Raw genomic sequence first — 20801 nt, 5'->3', positions numbered from 1 at the left:
CAGTCCCTGTCATTCTCTTCCATGACTACAGGAGTGCAGCTGGAAGTCTTTGCAGTTCCCTGTGAACTCCACTTGCCATGAAGAGTCAGGAAGCCCTTCCAAGAACCAAAATCACCACATATACAAACCTCCCAACCCCACTGCAAGCAGTCAGCTCTTATAGAGGTGGCTTCTTGTCCCACCCCCAAGTTATTGTGGAAGGGGGGGGCACCTCGTGGTGATCTCCTAATCAGTTTCCACCCAAGGCTGGCCAGACCCTGGGTGAAAAACAATCAGGAGGGGCTTTCTTGCCTGGTTGTGGACATCATCCATATGCCAACCCTCATTCAGGGCTGGGGGTTTAAACCCCAGCACTTCAATTTGTGAAGTCCTACTGTGGTGGCCCAAGCCAAACATTCTGTGATTGGATACAACATTCACAGGGCCTAAGTACTTGATGCAAGTAGACTACAGGGGAAAGTGTGAGGTGCCTCTGTGACCTTGTAAAAGGAACTGTGTTCAGAGAGGGAGCCTGTCATGGTCAGAGTGGATGTGATGGTGGGCTGGAGGAACTGTTCTAAGGGTAGAAAAACCTTGTGCTTTGCCTCCCTCTCCAGTGCTGTGCTCATCTTGTTTTCACATTCAAGCTCATTTCTAGCCCATGGCCTTTCCTACTGGCCACTACTAATTCAGCCACCTCCTCCTGAGGGCAGGCTGAGGGACCTCTTGGTTGCTTGTTTTAGATGCATCATGTCAGCAAGTGCCATCGTCTGGAAGAAGGCCCTTGGCAGCACTGGCTAAGTGAGGTGTGTGGAGATGGCAGTGCATACAGAGGGTGTGATGGTGCCTGCGCCCATGAGTCAGAGACAGAATAAAGTCCTGGGGGTCCTTGTTTCTTGTCTCTGCCCAGTGACCCCAGTGCACTTCCTGCTTTCTCAAGCAGACGTGGGCTTGCCCTCCTGCACTGCCTGACCACCAGACCAATGCAAGTGCTAGGACTTCAGCTCTTGCACACACTCTGTAAGCACTGGACAGATGCTGTAATGCTTGTAATGCCCATGATATCACTGTTGGGTTTACGCCAGTGGTCTATTTTATGATTAGAGATTTTGTTTTTTACTGGAACAATTTCAAGGCTTTTTCATCACTAGCTCATATTTATTCCTTGCATCAGTGAAGTGCAGAATATGGGGGGAAAAATGGGTGAGTGGAAGAAACAGATCAGTCCATGGCAGAGACTGACAACAATGCCTGTCTTAACAAGTCTTCAGCAAAGCTTACCACACAAAATCTCAGAATCTTGCTGAGAATTTTTTTTTCTTGATATGGGAAAACACCAGATGAGGACTTCTAAGTGAGAGGGCTGGGGGTCTCCTCCCCTTCCACACGCGCACAAACCATACCTTCCCCCCAGCCTCTCCCAGGGGACTATGAGCATCCCAAGGAGCAGAATGGAGCAGCCTCTGAACACAATAAAGATTACTCTGTCTGGGTTAGTTTTTTACATTTCTGAGTTTTATTTCTTGTTTTGTTTGAAATGACCTGTACCACAAGAATACAATTTAAGTTTTATGTCTTTTTCTCTTTTTTTGTTAGGAGCAGATAATAGTAAAGTAGATACTGTTTATTTCACCAACTGTCTATAACTCCCTGCATCATTCTCACAGCCTCTGTCTCTCTGGCTTCTCCACATAACCCAGCCACAAGAACAACAGAGTGGCCTTTGGCCATATGATTGACTCTAGCTTGTGGATACAAAGTGGAAGCTCTTTTTCTCAGCTCCAATTGGTAATAAAAGCTCAACAAGTTACATTCTAGGGTCTTTCTCAACAACTTTCCCTTCTAATAGCTGCTTACATGTTTCTGGTGGAGGATGTTTTATTTCATGTATCTGTAATAGTTTAAAAAAAAAATTAGCTTACAAAGAGAAAAATAATGCCCCCTTAGCATGAGCAATACTGCAAGGTTCTGATTGTTGTAGGAGTGTTTCTTGTAGCTTCACAGTTTTGCTGCGAAGTGTAATGCCCAAGTTTCCCCAGAAACCTAATTCTGTGTGGTATTTTAGCTTTTCTTTTAATTGATCCCCATGAAATTTGTTTTGCATTACAGGCCAGACACTGCTGTTCCCATAGAAGGATGTGCCCAAAACAGAAGAGCTGGTGTCTTGGGAAGACTTGCCTTTTGTAGTGGCTGGTGGGTACGTGGTTTCTGTTACCCGCACATGCAAATCGGGGGCTGGAGCTGCTTCTACCATAGCTGCTGGATGTGGGCTTCATGCTTATCCACTGTCACTGACAGACTTCCCTCTATCACTTTGCTTTGCTTCAAGTCATAGAGCTCCTTTGTGTCCCAAGGCTCAAGCTCCATAATTTTTTTGCCCCCACATAGAAGGACACCTGTATGGCACTGACTCCATGACTCCTGTGTTACAGATGAACAGCACAAAGAGCACTGACCCAGAACCCATTTCCTAGTTCATATCTCAACTTCCACACCCCCAGATCTTTTTGTAAGAGACTGTGAGCATTCAAAGACCTAAGCAGTTGCTGAAGCCCCACTTCCTAGTTCAAAGTGCACTGAGAGGACTACACTACGGTGTTACCCTTCTCTGCAAGCACAGCTCACTGCGTAGCTGGACGTGTGCCTCACTTGTGGCAGTGCCATAGTATTAGTGAAGTGCTGCAGGTCAGAGTAACTGGGAAGAGATGCATATGATTCCTGCACTGGCCTGAAGGTCCCAAGAGACCTGTCCTGGTTCCCAAGTTAAGATGATACAAGCTTTTTAAGGGTTAAATCTATTCAGGTGTTTCTGTCCCAGTTCTTCGGAAAGAGTTTGCATTCCTTGCTTAAAGAGACTAATATGGGCTAATTAATGTCTACTTCAGTTCCCATCCTATTTCAGAAGCAATCAAACATTTCCAGGCATATTTTCTTCAAGCGATGGGAGATATTAAGATGGGCTTCAAGGTTATGCAGCTGTATTAGAGAAAGGTGGTCCTGGAAAAAATAAATGCATTTGGTATCCTTATATATTGTTTTGCCAAGGCAGGAGCTGCCTCCATACCACAGTCCTACTCTAAACAGCCAGCAGTCTCTGTGAGCTTGACGCTAACTTGGCATCTCTCCATAATCATGTTTTGTAGATAGTTCTCCCTCCCTGGTCTGGAAAGCAGACCTGAATCCAAATACAACGAAGCTGGAAGAGTCTTTTTTTTTTTTTTTTTTAAGTGACTTTTCTAGCCAGGGCCCAACAGAGTCAGGACTGCTTCTTAGAATCTTTTCAGCCAATTTTGAGACACCTACCTTTGCACAGCAGGTGAGAACACAATGTACTGTGGCTGGGCGGGGTGGGACTTGGCAGGGTAGCAACAGTGGTCAAGTGCGTCAAACTTACAGGCAATAGTGCAACCCAGCACATTCGTGAGAGTGTTTATGCCACAGCCAGAAAGAGGTGCCAGAGAGCAGCACAGGCCAAGCTGGGTCTATAGTGGTGGTGTGCATTTCACTTTGGTCCCTCTCAGTCACAGATAGGTATAGGGATCATAAGTGCAACCAAAAGCTTCCCATTTTTTCCTCAAATGCCTTTGCGAGGGAGCTGGGGAGAGAAACACAAGTATCTGTTCAGAGCACAAGGCCACTGTGAACATGGAATCAGTCCCAGCTCCCACGTGCCTTCTGCCAATTAGGTCTCTGTTGGCTTACTAATGTGCCTGCAGCAAGACTGAATTTCTTTATCAAGTGAGTACAAAATGAGTGAGAGCAGCTACGACTGTGTAGTGTAGGATGAACTCAAAGGAGACGGAACTGAACTAACTCAAGTACCAGGAGTGGGCTGGCTACAAAAGCATCAGTCAGTGCCCCCAGTCTCTGAACTAGCCTGGGATTGTTCTACAGCACTGACAGCTCTGCTGTGATGCATTCTGCTCCAGTAGAAAACAAGCACCCAGTGTCTCCCTGATCACACCCCTCAACCCAGAGTTTGAAGGCTTCCTCCTAAGGGCAAATTACTCTTCTGCCACACCACCTTTCTCTTGGGCTAGCCAGGAAAGGATGGAAGCTTGAGGGGCACAGAGGCAGCAGAGCTAGTGGTCTCTCAAATGTAGATCAGAGGCTTTTTCCTCACCTCTACTGACCATAAAACAGACAATGCATTTGGGTTTCATCACTTCAGGCTGGCTCAAAATGAAGTGACTTAGGAAATAAAATCTCAGAGAATGCCAACAGCCAATTTTGTCAGTCACCCACATTTCCCTCTGGCTACTGGGAATGCAGCGGCTGCGGCTTAGGCAGCAGATCTAAACTGGGACTTGGAGACAGCAGGAACCTGGCTACGTGAGAGGAGTAAATACATATTTCCCCACTTCTCTTCCCACCACCTCAAGGTCAGGTATTTGCTTTCCCATCAGAGAGAGAACCTCTTACCAGACCCAGGTGTAATCTATGTTAGCTCTTTTGCTGCTGTTGAGGATAATAGGATGAGGCAGGGGAAGACAGTAGTTGGGATATTTGGGGTTTCATGCCACCCTCTAATTTATTTCCCTAGGCTGCCACAAAAAAAAAAAAAAAAAGCAATCTCTCAGGCTCAAGAGCTGCCTCCTCTGAAGAGCAGTGCCCTTGATTCCTAACTAACATTTGGCAACAAGCCTAAGTCTCTGTGGCGGCAGAGAGCTATCACTTTAATGAAGTCTAGGAAAGCCCTGGCTGGGGTGTATTTATACTCGGGCAGTAACCATGCAGACAAAGCCTTGTGTTTGCTGCCACAAGGAACAAATGGGGAATGGCACTCAGCTGAGCTGAAGAGGCAGGTTTGATACACTACGGGGTGAAAAGTGTGGAAGAATTGTAGTTAGCACCACATAGGAGAGGATGCAGAGATTATCAAGCCAACCCAGCACTGAAGTGTAACACTGGGCTCTTTTCTCTTCTTCCTGCCATCTGAGAAAGGAGACTTGCATTCTCTCAGGAACACACATCCTACCTCTTCAGGGACCTGTGGGGATTGTACATGGGAGGGACTAGCCAGGCGTAATGACACACTGTACAAGGTCGCAGAATATCTTACACAGTTAGGAGCATCTTTCCCAGTAAGAAGTGGGGCCTGTATGTACAAGTGCTAGCTGTTGCTAGAGGAGCCTGGGAGGCAGCTGTTCTGATCAGGAGAGGTCCAGCAGTGCTGTTCTCCAAAGGAGCATCTGCTCTATGGTTAGAGCCAGAAAGGTGACTAAAAGAAGGACCCTGGCTGCTTCCCTTTCTATCTGACCCCTTGGAACATCAGCAGATAAAGTTTATATTGACTCTATTCTTCCTCTCTTCCTGCTTCTGTCCCCACTCCCCCTCCAGCACTGGCGGAGGGGGCTGGGGAGCAGGCGGCCTGGACAGCACCGAGAGCATCACTGCTCAGATGGGCTGTGCCCCAATAACCGCCTCAACAAGTGCAAGAGCATATTCTGGTATTTCCCACAGAGAAAACAAATGAAAAAAGAGAAACAGGTGACTGATTAAAAGAGTTTCCCCCATCCTGTACACGAGATTCTGCAGTCACGCCGACAGACAGACATTAAATAATTCTTCCATAATAAATGATTGGAGATAAAAGCCGGCGGTGGCTGCTGCTGCTGTTTGGATTGCTCCGTTGTCTGCATCTTTGTTTCTGGTTTGTTCCCTGGCCACTGTTGGCTGGAGCTGGGGCTGTCAGACCTTTGCCTCTAGCATTTCTAGGAAGAGTTTATGCATGGGAACCTTGCCCTGCAGTTTGATGCTGTAGAAGTGCTGCACAGCCTTGGCAGCCGTCTGCCGCAGGAGGGGCAAGGTCAGGAGCAGCTTGCCTGCTCGCCGGGGCTCCTCGTTGCGCTGACTCAGCTCGTAGTCCTGCAGGGCTTCATGGAGAAGGTCCTGGAGTTTCTGCACTGCATCCATGTCCTCTATGTGCATGGAGTCTGGGAGGAGGAAGGGAAGACAGCAAATAGACAAGTCAGACATGAGGAAGGAAATCCTCTATAGTCCTGAAGCTAAAGATGCTTTCTTTCCTTTTTGTTCTTTTCTGGGATTTTTGTTGGTTTGTTTATTTTTTGAGGGGGAGGTTTTTCTTGTTTTGCTTTGCTTCTTTAGAGGAAAATAACCCACCTTGCTGGCAGGTGTTGGTGCTGCTCTGTGAAGCTGGGCATCAGCCCAGCAAGCTGGCCCGAGCAGCGCAGTGACAGTGAGGTTGCCAGGGGTAGGTGATACACTGTGCCCTCTGTGCTGCCCATTTTGCCAGTCACCCCAAGGCTGGCCGGGGGCCTTCAGCCAGGGGCCTTTTTGACTTGCACACTCACTTGCCCTCCACGTTGCTTATGGGGAGAGTCACCCTGCAAGGGGCAGCAGCTGCTGTGCTGCCACTTGGGAGCAATCTCATTAAGAATAATTAACACTGCTATAGCGCTTCATCTGTCTAAACTGCCTAATTGCCATGCAGCTGCTCAGGGTGTCAGCAAGACAGAAAAGCCCCAGTAGGTCACAACCAGTGTGCCCAGGGGTGTTGCCAGCCCCACCTTTGTGCATATGCCCCTGTTTTCAGAGACTGCCAGCAGCTGCTCAGGGAGCTTCCTGCCTCAGTAAAGGAAACCTGCACCGCCTGTAAGGCCTCTTCCCTGTGGTTGCCAGTGAGATTTCTACAAGCTGCTGGAGGGGCTAGCAGGGCTTGCAAGGCTAGTACAGCTCCTCGGTGCACCTGAGGCAAAGGCAGTGATCCAGACCAGGGTCAAGCTGGGGAACCCCAGCTGAATACAGGCTGCTAAACTTGTAAGCCATGGTGACAGGGCAGCACCAAGGAGCAGAGAGGTTAGATTAGGGAAGCTAACAAGGCACAGCGTCACTGAAGGTTTTTCTCCTTTTCATCTTGCTGCTAATACTTGCTTCTTTCTTACAGTCCTGACAGAGCTGGAGACACTGCTGCCTTGTCTTCATTGTTCAGAGACTTTTAATTGCTACTGAACCCACTAATAAAGATTCCTGTCACAGGGCAATGAACCTAGAAGCAGCAGCAAAGGGACACTGTGGCCAGCACCCATGCACATACGTGGTTGCACCATTTGCCACTGCAGCTGGGCTTTGCAGAGTAGCAGTGCTCTGGCTCAGCCCCCACACATGCAACACAAATGTGAGGACATGGGTTCCTCAGTGTGACAGCAGTGAAGGGGAGGAAAGCTGGCTGCAGAACCAACATCTCCCTAGAAATATGTGTCATCTCTATGGAGAGAGGAATGCAGATCAAAGACTCTGAATTTCATATGATCCACACACAGTAAATGCTATTTATGATTCATGACTTATGAAATATTACAATTGGGCAAATACTATGTCTAGCAAGAAAGCTGTTTAAGACGCTGCTCAGAAGGAGTGTACTATAAGAGGATATTAAAGGGTTATATTTCCAAGAAGCTTACTGAGGAAGGACTGTTCTCACTGTATTTGCTTTCTGTATTCAAGAGACTAGGCAAAGAAGCTCACAAGAAAGGCTGATGATAGGGCATCACATTGACCTGAGCTAACCACAGAGGTCGATTCTGAAAAGTAGGGAGGGAGAAGCATGTTGCCAAGTTGGTCTGGCAACTTCTCCCAGTCAGGTAGCACCTCTGGAAAATGTCCATGCACCATCCATGAGACACGAGTGGGATCTGTTTCCTGCCAAGTTGCAGAGGTTGTTTTGGAGACTGGAAGTACCGAGAGCTAGAGGTTGGACAGAAATGTCCTTCAGCCTTTCTTTTTAATGTCCTTCTGGCTAGGGGCACAAGGGGGAGAAGTAATCACAGCCCATCAGAGTCTGCAGATCCCAGCAGGTGCTATAAGCACCAGGCAATAAGTCATGCCTCAGGTCAAAGTGGGTGCTGTTTTTTTGGTACTGGTGCTGCTGTACAGCAGATGGAATCCCAAAACTGTGCCCTCCTGCCTTCTCACTTCTATAAGGTGATGAGACTTAACAGCACTAAATAACTAGATGTATACAGGGAGAAGAATTGCTGAAAGAAGCTCAAAATTGGCAGCTGACTGCAAAAAATAAAATAACGTTGCAGGATTAATTTCCTTGCAATCCATCAGTGAGCTGGTGTCGATGGCATTGATAAACTGTTAATTACGAAATCAATAGCTATGAATTTTTACAGCTGTCAGAGCACAGAGGTGTAAAGAGGCTTCCTGACCATGTCCCTGCGGGTCAGCTGGCCTAGAAGTCACGTTCCGTGTCAGGAGCCCTTCTCCAGTACTGCTGGCATGGGGTAGAGGGCCAGTGTGAGAAGGGACAAGGCCATTTCCCCCTCACCTCACTCTTTTCTTGCAGCTTCTGGCAGGAGCAGGAGGAACAGGGACCTCACAGGATACATTAGTACAGAATTTTCTACACATCCCCTTGCTATATCCAGACCTTGTTCACAAAAATGCATTGGGGAAAAAAAGGGAAAATAAGGTTTGGCCAGTCTGGGATGTCCTTAAATGCAAATAGGCTGTGCACTAACCTGGAGGGCTCTCCAATACACAGGTTGATCAATTTGCATTCCTGAGCAGAGGGAATTTAGTAATGCCTAAGAAGGGACTGCTCTGAAGGGTAACAAGTCTACAGCACACCTACTCTGTCAGAAAATGGGTGATCATATTGTTGGGACTTGACTGCTTCCCTGGGCATTGAGTATGCATTTCTCAGCTCTCTAAAATGCACTTACTAAAGACAGAGTTCACTTGAATTCTCTTTGCCAGTCCCAGCAGCTGTGTCCTTGGTGTGTTACACTGAGGACTCAGATATCAGCCACAGCTCTGGCAAGGTTTGCCTATTGTCAGCTTCTCCTCCAGTGGAGTGAGTGAACTCCCACTTCTGTTTTCATTTGTTTTAATTCCTAGAAACAAAGGGGCAGTATACATATGGCTTCATGGAAGAGAGGAAAGTCCCAGAGGCTGGGTAGGGGTAAGGGAAATCTAGCTGTGTGGGAGGCAAGGCAGAAAGCAGGTCTAGGCAGCACAGGTGCTATTCTAAGTGCTCAGCTTTAAACCCTGTCTCTGACCCAAGGGAGCTGAGGCCTGGCCAAGAGGTTGTCTGCATTCCTACTGCTTCAGGAATCAGCTGTTTGCATGCAAGCATATACATGCAGGCTCTGCAAGTTTACTCCATGGCAGAAATATACTACAAAAAACAACATTAAAAGAACTTGAAGGTTACATTAGAAAAATACACTTGCCCTATTCTATCTTACTTATGCGTGTGTTGTGAGAGGCTTTAATTACATGAAAAACAAGATTTCGTGCTTTACTTTCATATGTTTCAATATAAATAATAAAGCAGGATTTTTGTGGTTTACTCTCCTACCTACATCCATCTAGCTGTACTAGAAAAAGCCAGTGAAGTCAGAAAGGCTTTTCCCAGCCAGCTGAGAACATGCTTTGGCCTGCACCTCCTGGCGCTTGCCTTGCTGTCTTTACTCCACAGCACTGGAAGCAGAACCCCTAAGCAACTGATGGGTGTTGTCTGTTCTGCTCTGTCTTTGCTCAGGGTTTATCCATTCCTGATACAAGACTGTCCCATAAGGTTTACCCTGGGCTTAGTCCTGAAAGCTCAGTGAGCAACGTAAGCAGAGAGTGCTTCTGTTGGACCATGAAGAACTTGACAGCACCAAGGCTTGGGTCCTGCAGTGTCTCTGCGCATAGAATGGGCCAGATTAATGTCCTGGTGTGGCATCTGTCCTGTCATCCTGTCACAGGCACTGCTTTAGACTTCAGCCTCACTGAGAAGCCCTTCTCTTCATTTAATCCTGTGACCTTCCTGGTAGACAGGAGGCAAGTTTTTTAACAAGAGTTGACTACATCGCCAAAAGCCACCATCCTACAATCAGGACAGGCCAGCCTTGAACATCTGCCCATCCTGGTTCAGTGGCAAAGTGAAGGCAGCAATTAGAACTAAAAAAGCAATATATGAGAAATTGAAAAAGGAAACTAGACATCAATTTATATGAATCAGAAGTTATGAAGTGTAGAAAATTGATAAGGGAAGTGGAGGACATTGGAGGGAAATCCATGGCTAGAAGGGCTAAGGACAGTAAGTTTTACAAATATTTAAGAAATGGAAGAAAAATGACTATTTGTAGGGAGGCTCTTTTCACCTGGAGGTGATTAAACTATTAAGAGCAGTGCAGAGGAGACAGAAGTCCTCAGTTAGCATTTCTGTCCCATTTAGAAAAAAGCAGCATTATGTACTGGGATTATATGAAGATGATGAAGAATTCTTAGTCTGTTGTTTATGCCAGATGTCAGACATGTTAGGGACAAACCTCACAGCAATCAGCAGAGCTGGATAACTAGGCTTTGAGAGTTCTAAAATTGCTGGCCAAGGTCCATCTAGGGCAGATTAATAGTTAGCAAGTCTTGGTCTGGAAAAGTTCTAATGATGCACGTATTTTCCTAGGTCTTGTCTGATAATTTCCATGCTAGCCTGATGTGAGTCGGGAGCAGGGGGAGGGGAAGACCACACCCCCCCCAAAAAAAAGACATTAAATTAGCACTTTTAAGCTGGAATTTAAAAGATGTGTAGATGTGGCACTTAGGGACACCATTTAGCAGTGTTAGGTTAACAGTTGGACTTAATTTTAAAGGTCTTTTCCAACCTAAATGATTCTATGATTCTACTGCCAGTCAACACGGTACTTTGGAGTAGCGGTCTTGTCACACAAACCTGATTTCATTCTCTGATGAGATTACAAGTTTGGTTGATAAAGTTAACAGCACAGGTATAATAGACTTAGACTTTTTACAGGGCACTTGGCTTAGCACCACAGGACATTCTCATTAAAAAATTAGCACTATGCAATATCAATAAAGCACACTTTCAATTGATTAGTAACTGGCTAGATGACAGATCTCAAAGTAGCTATCAGTGGTGAATCATCCCTGAAGGAGGAGTTTTCTAGTGGAAATCCACAGGGATCAGTAAAAACCCAGATGCTACTCAACATTTTTATCAATGCGCTGTAAGTAATTTCTTTTTTTCTTTTAAATTGCTCCTGCCAAGAGGTATGGATGGCAAATAAGAACAGAATGGTGGAAAATGGTGAGGATAGGGCAGCCTAACGTGATTCTGGACCACTCGTTTACACTTGAAGTAATGGATCTACAGCCAAGGAATGCAACTGTGGAACAGGAACTTTATCATGTTGAAGCTGTCAGGTGTATAAAGATCTGGGGTCACAGGACACAGCTCAGCAAAGACCAGTATCTGGAGTATCTGGAGGCTGAACACAGGCAAAATCACGTTAAAGATATGGGGCTTTTTTTTTTTTTTATTTTAATGGAGAGAATGATTCATTATTAAAGTCAGCTACCACAAAAGATGTAGATTCTTTCTCTTTTAATCTCTTTAGCTTCACACAGGGTGCCTTTCTGGAAGTTGGCTTTAGCCAAACACAGATATTAGACTTACTGCTGGTCTGCAAGGGTGAATTCTGTGACCTGTACGATGCAGTTCGGCAAGGAGATCTGCTGTCAGACAATGAGACTCAAGGGATGTAGAGGGAGCCCTCGTCACACAGTAGCTTTAGCAGTTTCCCTTTCAGAAGAGGCTCCTGAGCAAATACGTCTGGCTTTTGTGCAACATCAGTGCAGCAGCACGCAGCACCCTTTTTGACTCCCACAGCTTGCTGGATTGAGCCCTGCAGTCCATCCCAAATGAGATGGAAGGCACTGGGCTGAAGGCCCTGGCCTTTCTCATCCTCTTCACAAGAAGAAATAGAACATGAAACATCAGGTTTCTGCCAGCATGCCTTACCCTCTACCATACAGATCTGTGCTATCTCCCAGTTCAAGAGGGGTTCATTGTGGTCACTGAACATCTCCAGGACAGGACCAGGCAGCCCCAATTCCACAGCATTTTGTAGGATTTCACACTGGGGTCAAGGTTTCCCTGTTTGCTGGAACTGACCCAGATTGTTGACCTGGATGCAGGAGTGGCCCACATCCCCTTTTCTGAACTCATGGCACTGGAGTCAGCTTGCAGTGGAGGACTCCACAGCCTTTCTTTTGCTGCCATAAACCAGCAGCCAGCCCATCCCTGCCTGGTTCCAATCCTAATACAGGGTCAGAGCACAGCTGGGGCTCTAGTAGCAGCAAGCCTCAGTTCTCCCTGCTCTCCAGCTTAGGTCTTGCTCTGCAGAACGAGAGGAACTTTGAGGGTGTTGCATGACACAGGCAGAGCAAAGTCTTTGGCAGTAGGCTCTGGTAACTAGGCCAGGTAACAGGGTGGGCCTTGACTCCCTGATTGCAAGGCTGGCTGGGCCAGGGCTGTACCTGAGTTGGCGAGGGCCAGAGCTTTGAGTGTGACAAACTCCTCTTTTTCCACCTTCAGCTTCTTGTAGCGGCGCACCAGTTGTAGGATGGCCAGGTATAGCTCCAACAGCCCCGTCAGACGGGAGTGCTCTTCATCCATGATGTAGTCCTCAGCATAGACGAGCTTGTCCTCATATGGCAGGGAGCGGTACACAATGCCCAGGATGAGGATTTCCATCCAGGCACTCTGCAGGAGGCTCATCTGGTCCCCAAGGGAAAGGTTGGAGAACCCTGATGGCAAAAGACAAGGGGGGTCAAATAGATGTGCAGCAAAGCCTTTAGGAGCCTAGGATCCTTAGTTTCCCTGGGATTCACCACAAGTACTCTGCCCCCATTGGCCTGCTGCTTTGAAGGAAAAAAAAATCTTATTGAAGTGACCCTGTCTCTGGCAATCAGCACACATGGACCTTAGTCTTCACCTTGGTCCCATGCCCAACCATAGCCTCAAACAGGAGTTTATGCCTACTCAAGGTTAATAATAACCTCTTTTCAATAATCTTTGCTTCTTCTACAGCAGCAATTATTTTGTACCCCACTGTCCTGCTCACCGTTCCTCTGTGATTTTGTACTACATAGGCTACTACAGCCTATTTAGCTTGTCGCAGCTGATCAAAAAGCAGAGAAGAGCTCCAGATGGTAGAAAAGAGGAATTCCAATTGGATAGGAGAGAATGACCCAGGCCTGAATTATAAGTGTACCACCATCTCTCTTTTTTGGCCAACATGAGAAAAGGTCCTTCCACAACAGAGCACTGAAATGTATTCAAAAGCTGAATCTTCCATTCCTCATCGCTCCCTGACCCCTACACCATTAGCTTTCTGCACCTTACAGCCAACAACCTGACAGTGTCAAAAATACCTTTATAGTGCCATACAAGTACCTATCTCACAGCAAAACCCATGAAGAATTGAGCCAGCACCCAGCAGTGAAACAAGTCCTTCTCCTCAAATACAGAAAGAGCAATCACCATCTGGAGGTAGACCTGACAGGCCTCGGAGCACACTTTGAGATGCTGAAACAGAGAGGCACTGTCTGCCTTGAAGTGGAGAGGAAAAAAGAAAAAGCACATGGGAAGGAAAGCTGTGTCTGTCATGTCTTCTGTACCATGTCCTGTTGAAGGGCAGACCATGAAAGGTCCTGGGAGACAGGCACTGTTCAGCAGCCGTTACAGACCGGGGTGCCAAGCCCAGCCCCATACAGGCAGCTCCTGCCCAGCGCTAACAGGCAGGGACTGTGCTTTTTGGCAGCTCCTTGCCTCTCAAGGTAGCCGGAGCTGAGAGAGAACGGGACACCCGGGCACCCCTCGGCTGGGTCGGGTGATGCTCCACCAGCCTCCCCTGCTCGTTTTCTCCCCAGGCTCTCCAAGAGGCCCATGAGCCTGTTAGGCTCTGTGCAGGAGGAGCCTCCCAGCCCCGCTGGCTGTGTGCTAGGCTCAGCAGGGCTCCTTCATCCCACAGCCCGCCCTGCTCGCAGTTCCTGGTCCCACATGGAGGCCTAGGTAGCCAGCCACCACGATGATCATTTGATTTCTCTTGTTATCAAGTTGGCAATTAACAAAAGAGCTGATGATTGCTATATTGACTGACTGTGGGTTCTCTTTTTCTATCTGCACTATCTCAGCTAGGGAAGGGAAGGCAGAAGGGTGGGTTAGTGGTATTTATTTATCGCTACGCCATATTTTGTGTTTGTGTTGCCAGGGGAAGCAAAGGGTGATAATGGCCTGGCAGCCCTTGGACATCCAATTTCCCTTATCAGGCCACTGAATAGAAAAGAGGCCCCAGGCCACATTAATTAACAGATACCAATCAGCTGTCACGTGTTGTGTGTGCAAGGTCTGAGGGGAGCAGTGGGTGGGAGGGAAGAATCAATAAACCATTGGGGAGGAGTGCCAGAGGGAACAGCTAAAGAGGAGTCCAGGCTGCTGGGGAGAAGAGCTGCAAATCCAGCTCCATGACTGTGAGATTGATTCCTGTACAGCACAGCCTGTGCTCCATGTAGCCCTGCACCTGGTGAATCCCACCCTTGCTCAGGCTGCGACCACTTCAGGCGTGCCTCGTCCTTTGCCTCACCCTTCTGCCCCTTAGCTCCTGCAGTCAGCACTATGCTGCTCCTGAACGCAGCCCTCCTGCAGCCTGATGCAGCTCAAAGGCTTGGGATTCTGTCTCCCCTGGTCCGCTTGCTACACAGGAAACTTCTAAGATTAGCCTTGAGACAGGGGTAATGTTGCTGTCCACAGCCAGTCATAGTCTCTAGCACCTGGAATCTTTTCTTTGGTCACCATTCTCCTAGCTCTGACCATGGAGAACAGCACACCCCTTAGGCTGCTGCTGTAAGTCCAGTTTCTGGGTCAGTCATGTGGCCTTTTCTGCATCTTCACTCCCATATGGATTACAAAAAAGGTTATTCCATTGTCTCACTGCAGTCTGCCAACAAAATTTGTTAAAACAGTCATGTAGCAGAATGAGAGGATGCAGGACAGACATGGCTCACGCTTTTCTGCTGAAGTAGAAAAATTGAGTTAACCCTAGCAGTAACCTGAACATCCAGCATCTCTGCTTCAATCTCTTTTCCCGAAGCCTTTGTGGCAGGTGGGAACTGCAGAAGAGATGACCATGTTTAACACTGTGCCAAGGAGAACAGAAGAGCCAGCTGCAGTTGCCCTACCCACCTGGGAAAGCCCCTTGCCAGAAGCACTTCCAGGTAGCCAACAACTCCAGCTCCAGTGGATGGCTGTGAGGGAGGAAGTGCTGTGGGGCCAAGCCTAGACTTCAAACATCTGACAGAATCTGGACTCTTTTTCTCCAGTGCTTACACATATAGAATGCAAGGGATGGAGGACTGTGCCTCTCTGCAGTCTGCACAGAGAAGGGCAAATCATATAACCTGGGCTCTCCCATGCTATAAAACTTGAGATCAAGAAAGCTTAATTTTGCCTGGCCAAAATCACAGGCTTGCTATTATAGGTTTATAACATTGGAGAACCTCCACTTGTGAAGTTCAACTGCCTCACCATCTTACAGGTGCCAGGAATTGCTAGAATCCAGCCCTTTTGCAGTATTGAGCTGTTTGATGGCACAGCATCCAGAAAGTGCCCTTAGTGATCCATTTCTTGCTGCCTTTTTCAGGTCTGATCCTGAAAGGTGCTGAATGTTCCACTGCCACTCCTATGTTCCCAAAAAAGGAGCCTCTGTCTCTAGCACAGAGCTGCATGCATATCTCCCTCCTTCCCAGGAGCATGTTGAGAAAAGCTGCTTTATTTGCTGATGTTACATTCAAGATTTTTATTTTTTGTATTTTTTTTTTATTTCAGTGGTTTGGCAGTGGGAGCTCCCAGAATTAAAAAAAAAAAGAAGTCACATAATTTGTGGCAAGTGGAGTTCATAATCTGTTAATTTATTATCATTTCTGTCATCCTGGAGGGCCATTAGCAGAGGTAATAAAGGGAGATGTAATTATAGGATCTGAGGCCACTCCAGACACAGCTGCTGTCACTCCACTTGCCATATTTCATTCTGTGCTATCGTCTTCCTAGTGAGAACAGCACAACATCTACTCTGGGAGAGCCTTCATCATCACCCCTGGAGAGAAGTCTTGTCTCCCTGCATCAAGGCATACAGAAAATGTAGATGTTCAAAGACAATTAGCACAGGGAGGAGGGTGAGCAGTAGGGAGGGGGCCTCATGCAGAAGGGGACAACTCCACATTGGCTAAGTGTGGCTTTAGAGCTAATGGCTAATAAGGCTATTGAGCTGATAATATTTGCTAACCACCATTAAATTATGCTGTCTTGTTATCATAGGATAGCGTCTTTAAGCTTAACTGATTTTATTTGCTAACACCATGGGGTAGAAGTTTGTACACCTGGGATCCTGAAGGGCTGATATGACTTTAGCATCACATTGTTCTTTACTAATCCCAATGGGAATAGAAAGCAGGAATATGTGACTTCTGTTCCTTCTCCATCCTCCTCTGTCTGAGAGTTCATGCACACAGGAAGAAATGTCCCATTTTGCTCAAAATCCTTGGAAGGTAGAAATACAGGGTGTGGATAATTTTGACACCTGGCAGCCTCCTGGCCCTGCCCTGCTCTGCCCCCTTGCTGCCTAATTCAGTATGTTTCATACTTGTTCCAGAACTATAGGGTGTTTTGTTCCATTTTTATTAACTGTCATTTATTACGTTTGTTTCTCAGTACTGCTCCCGTGGGTAACAATCCCTGAGTCCTCTCCTGTGCACCCAGTCCTGTTTGAGTACTGTTGCTGGTCTGAACTGTGCCAGGCCAATGGCTGTGCCACCTTTGATGGGAAAGAAAAATACACTGAGAAAATTGACATGATATCAGGTATGTCCTGCCTTTCAGGAAAGAGAGGAAGAGCCACTTGCACGGCACAGGAGTAATCTCTACTATACTCCTCTTCTGGGATAATACCACCACGAAACGCTGGAAAACTCGTTAGGAACTCACAGCTGAGCATCCTACACTTATCCCACAGCTGCAAGCTAGGGAACTACAGCAGGGCACCCTGTGTGAACAGAAATAGCCAAGGTTAGAAGAACATACAATGGCACCTTACTGGACAGCAGTAGCAGCTAATTGCATTGCACTAAAGCATAAATAAAAGCATTATTGCTGTTAACACCCCAAATACTGGGTTAGTAGAGCAATCCAGGCTGAGTTCCCTAATCGCCACTGTAACCCCACTTGTGATGAATCAGCCTCAGATGGATTCCAGCACTAGTGACTGGTGTAATCCCTGCAGATACTGCAGATATTGTGTAAGAAGGGCACTGCTGAGATTAACCTCTACTCAGAAACACTGTCCTGGAAAAGTTTCTCCAGACTTCAGAGTCCCATCATGTAACAGTCCATAATCCATATAGCCCAGGAAATCACTAACCCTTGAGTCACAGGAGAAATACTCCCTCTGAAAAAAAGAGAAGCAGCCACCAAAAAGCCAAAAGAGGAGCTACAAAGAGAGACAAAACACACAGGAGAATTAAACTGTCTGACCACTCATGCCGAGATGTCTCACCAAACAAGGAAGAGCTTAAAGCCAAGAAGAAAAGAAAAGCAAGAGAACACAGATCCATGCAGTGGAAAACAGGGATAATGTGCAATGTGGGTTAAATCCTATGATCCTCAGATATTCTTCTGAGACAAGGAAGTGGGACAGAAGGCAGGAGATAGCTATAGTAAGCTGTTCATAGTAAGCGTCTGAAGCAGTCTTTGGAAAACAGCCATGTAAACCCCAAGGGCATTCCGAAAGTTCCCTGGACAGCCTTCTCCACACCCAAATCCAACCTTTTCTTTTTATCTTTCTTTTTTTTTTTTTTTTTGGGGGGGGTGTGGTACTTTCCCTACCCAGTGCAAGCCTTTGTCTCTAGAATCCCCTTGAGGGCCACGTAGCTCCTTCAGCCCAAGTCCTTTCTACCTGCAGGTGTGAGATACTTGCTATGTCACTCCATCATACAGGCACTCACTGGATATAGTCAATGAGCCTTTCAAGGCCAGTAACATTGCCAGTAAGTTGTCCTCATTATTTGTCAGCACAGAAGCCTGGAGATGCATTGACAATAGTAAGTATGTCCTCCATCCCAATGGGACTTGTTCTGTGATGAATCCAGTAGGACAAAAGCTTTCCTGAATCTGGGCAAGAATACCCTCTACAAACAGGGTGGATGCTTGCTTTGTCATTAGCAGTAAAGTCCACTCAGGTCTCTAACATTTATTCCTCTATATACACAGCAGACCTAGGTCACGTTGATGCAGTGCAAAATCACTAAATCCATCCCATGGGCTGCTTCCCAAGTGTTTTTCCTGTGCCACTCAATGCCAGGTATAACTGAGAACTTTAGCATTCCTCTCAAAGCCTTCTGCATAATCCCAGGGCACACACGCATACAGTCATCTATTTATGCACCTACACCATAGTCTGTATTGGAGTTTGTTACCAATGAGAGCCCACTGCAAGCAGTTCTCTGTGACTGTAATTTCCACCCATTGCTATATGTAGAAATCCTGAATAAATAATAGCTCCCTTTGATGTTCACGCTTAAGCCCTTGTAATTCCCCATTTACCTGGGATGTGCTTTGCCCAGCCAATGATCACCACCAATTCCCTGTCTGCCAGGTCACAGAGGGTTGTCAGGGCTTTGATGTCACTCTCCGGCATGGTTGGATCAGGCATGGCATAAATCTTCTCTGGCTCAGCCACCAGCAAGTGGGAGACGATCTTAGTCACTGCACATTTCAAAGGAGAAGTTGTTGTATCTCTCGTGACATAAGGTGTCATAATAGTCCTTTCTAGAAGGATATTCCTGGGATAACACATGACTATATAGCCCACAGGACCTCAGAAATGGTTTTGGCCACAACAGAAGACTATGCCACAGCTACACAAGATGTAGTGACCTGCTTATGCTAAACCAGCTCTGTACAGGAATAACAAAAGCAGGAAGCTACTGTAAGATTGTCAGCCATTGTCTCGGGTCAAACAAGGGAAGGAAGAGACATGAATAATCAGTTGGTGGGATGTGGAAAAGTTTAGAGAACTATGGGTAGTGTGGAAGAGAGAAATCAGCACGGGACCAGTTTTGTTAACGTAACTTGGATACAGGAAAAGATCAGAATATCACTAAATGGATTTACATAATCTCCGAGGAAAGGTCTGCTATTTAACCCTAAGTACAAAGAATACAGCACCCTGGCTGTACCTTTGGTGTACCAAATCCACCTCTGTACTATGATCATAAGAAAAAAATCCTAGTGCTGGCATCCGATACAGGAATTGGAAGGGACAACTGCTCCATTGTACATTTTGGGAGACCAATAAAAGGAAACTTAGTGTTTGCTCAGAGGACCATGATTCAGGACTAATACATACATGGCTTTTTAGCTGGGGGAGGGATCTGTAAGCTCAGATAAGTGCTACTCTCAGAATCCAGTCTCCTCTTGTATTTCTGACGGCCTCCACGGACTCGATCCAGACGAACACCTGCAGGTAAAACAAGATAAATCCTCATGATTCCTTAGTGCCTCAGGGAACCTTGACATGCAGATGCTAAAATTTGCTAAGTAAGATGTTCCCCACACTCCAGGGAGCTTCCATCTCCCAAACACTTGAGATCTCAGCTGAACCCAGCAATCCCAACACCACCAGCTAGACTGCCTCCAGCTCTAACCATGCTGCTGTGAGCTTTACTTTTATTCAAAACATTAATGGAGAGAGAAATTAACCCATTCAAACTCTTGAATCGTCAATCTGATGAGCAAATTAAAAGCTTCAGAACTCAATGCCCTATAGATGATCTTGGGTTTAAAAAGAAAGACTTTAGATTATAAACTATGACTTCAACAAAGATGTATCAGCCTTGATTGGGTAAGGCAACTAGTAAAAGCAGAAGCCAAATAAATAGAAACAACCTCTACTATAGTAAAGCAATGATAAGCTTTAGTAGGCAGACACTGAAGAATTCATTGCAGCTCTTTCAAAATACAGTCAAACTGCAAATAGCACATTGGAAACAGCTCCTAGTGACTGGGAAGGACCAGTGATTATCACTATGTAAAATGTCATAGCAGCACCAATAGACCGCAAACCACGGATCAGCTGCTGTACCAGTACAAAATACAATGTTAAAAACAAATGGTGAAAAAAGCCACAGATGCTTGTCCAATTGTGAGTTATTTTGGGCCAGCTGTATGGTCTCTGGTAATCAGTTCTTGTGAAATTTGGGTAACTCCATCTTGCTGGGAGAAACAGCTATTGCAAAAAAAAAAAAAAAAAAAAAAAAAGAAAAAATCTTTCAAGGTAAATGTAGAAGCATCCAAAGAGAATAAAAATTTGAATTCATACTATACAATTACTTCCTTGGAAACATACATGAGCTTACGTAGTCTGATCACAGGAACCAATTATGTGATACACTTACTAATCACATTGAGCCATTAATATTTTGCAATCAATCCACCACATAAACACAAACAACTAACAGCATACACTCCAAATCAGTTTTGAAGTGGTGCTTTTTGAACAACTGAAAAAACCTGCAGTCTGCTGAAAAATATTCTACCTTAGAAAGAGGCACATGTCTGTTACTTACACCATGTATTTCAACACCACATTTGCTTACTATGTCATAGAAATTTTACTGTAATGCTCACACCAGCCCCCCTTGCATCACATGAAACCATTACTTGCCACAACATCTAGATCCTGATACGCTGGAGCACCCACCAGCTTGACTGACAGACAGTCCCACCAGCCCCCTAACATCACGAATAACCAACAATCAAAGAACCAACACCAAGTGGGCCAACAGCACTCAGTTATACACTCTGACAGCAAAACCTCTCTAGCAGTGCCAATGCCCACGTAGTCATCTAGGTGGCATTCCCTGTGAGCCATGGAGTGTGGGGATGTAGGCTCACAGGCATTATGTTACCAATAATATATAGCTGCTTCCTTTTAAGAGTCTTCTTGCTC

General features: G+C 46.2%; 1 protein-coding gene across 4 annotated transcripts in view; it reads right to left on the bottom strand.

The window, feature by feature from the left end:
- Positions 1-5670: 5670 nt before the first annotated feature.
- The window catches only part of ESRRB (estrogen-related receptor beta), a 39653-nt gene continuing 24522 nt past the window's right edge, over positions 5671-20801 (bottom strand). For 2 of the 4 annotated variants that reach the window (XM_008936097.1, XM_008936094.1), the window contains 4 exons: positions 19200-19310; positions 18395-18556; positions 12277-12546; positions 5671-5915 (listed from right to left, as the gene is read on the bottom strand). In XM_008936097.1, the coding sequence (XP_008934345.1) occupies positions 5671-5915; positions 12277-12546; positions 18395-18556; positions 19200-19310 (788 nt within the window). Of the gene's footprint in view, positions 5916-12276; positions 12547-18394; positions 18589-19195; positions 19311-20801 lie in introns of all 4 variants that reach the window. The other 2 variants (XM_008936096.1, XM_008936095.1) reach the window with 2 other exon arrangements.

The sequence above is a fragment of the Merops nubicus genome, unplaced genomic scaffold (assembly GCF_000691845.1).
Source record: "Merops nubicus isolate BGI_N331 unplaced genomic scaffold, ASM69184v1 scaffold9442, whole genome shotgun sequence".
NCBI classification, from domain to species: domain Eukaryota; kingdom Metazoa; phylum Chordata; class Aves; order Coraciiformes; family Meropidae; genus Merops; species Merops nubicus.
Note: the sequence above shows the minus strand (reverse complement) of the source record. Positions and strands in the feature narration are given on the sequence as shown.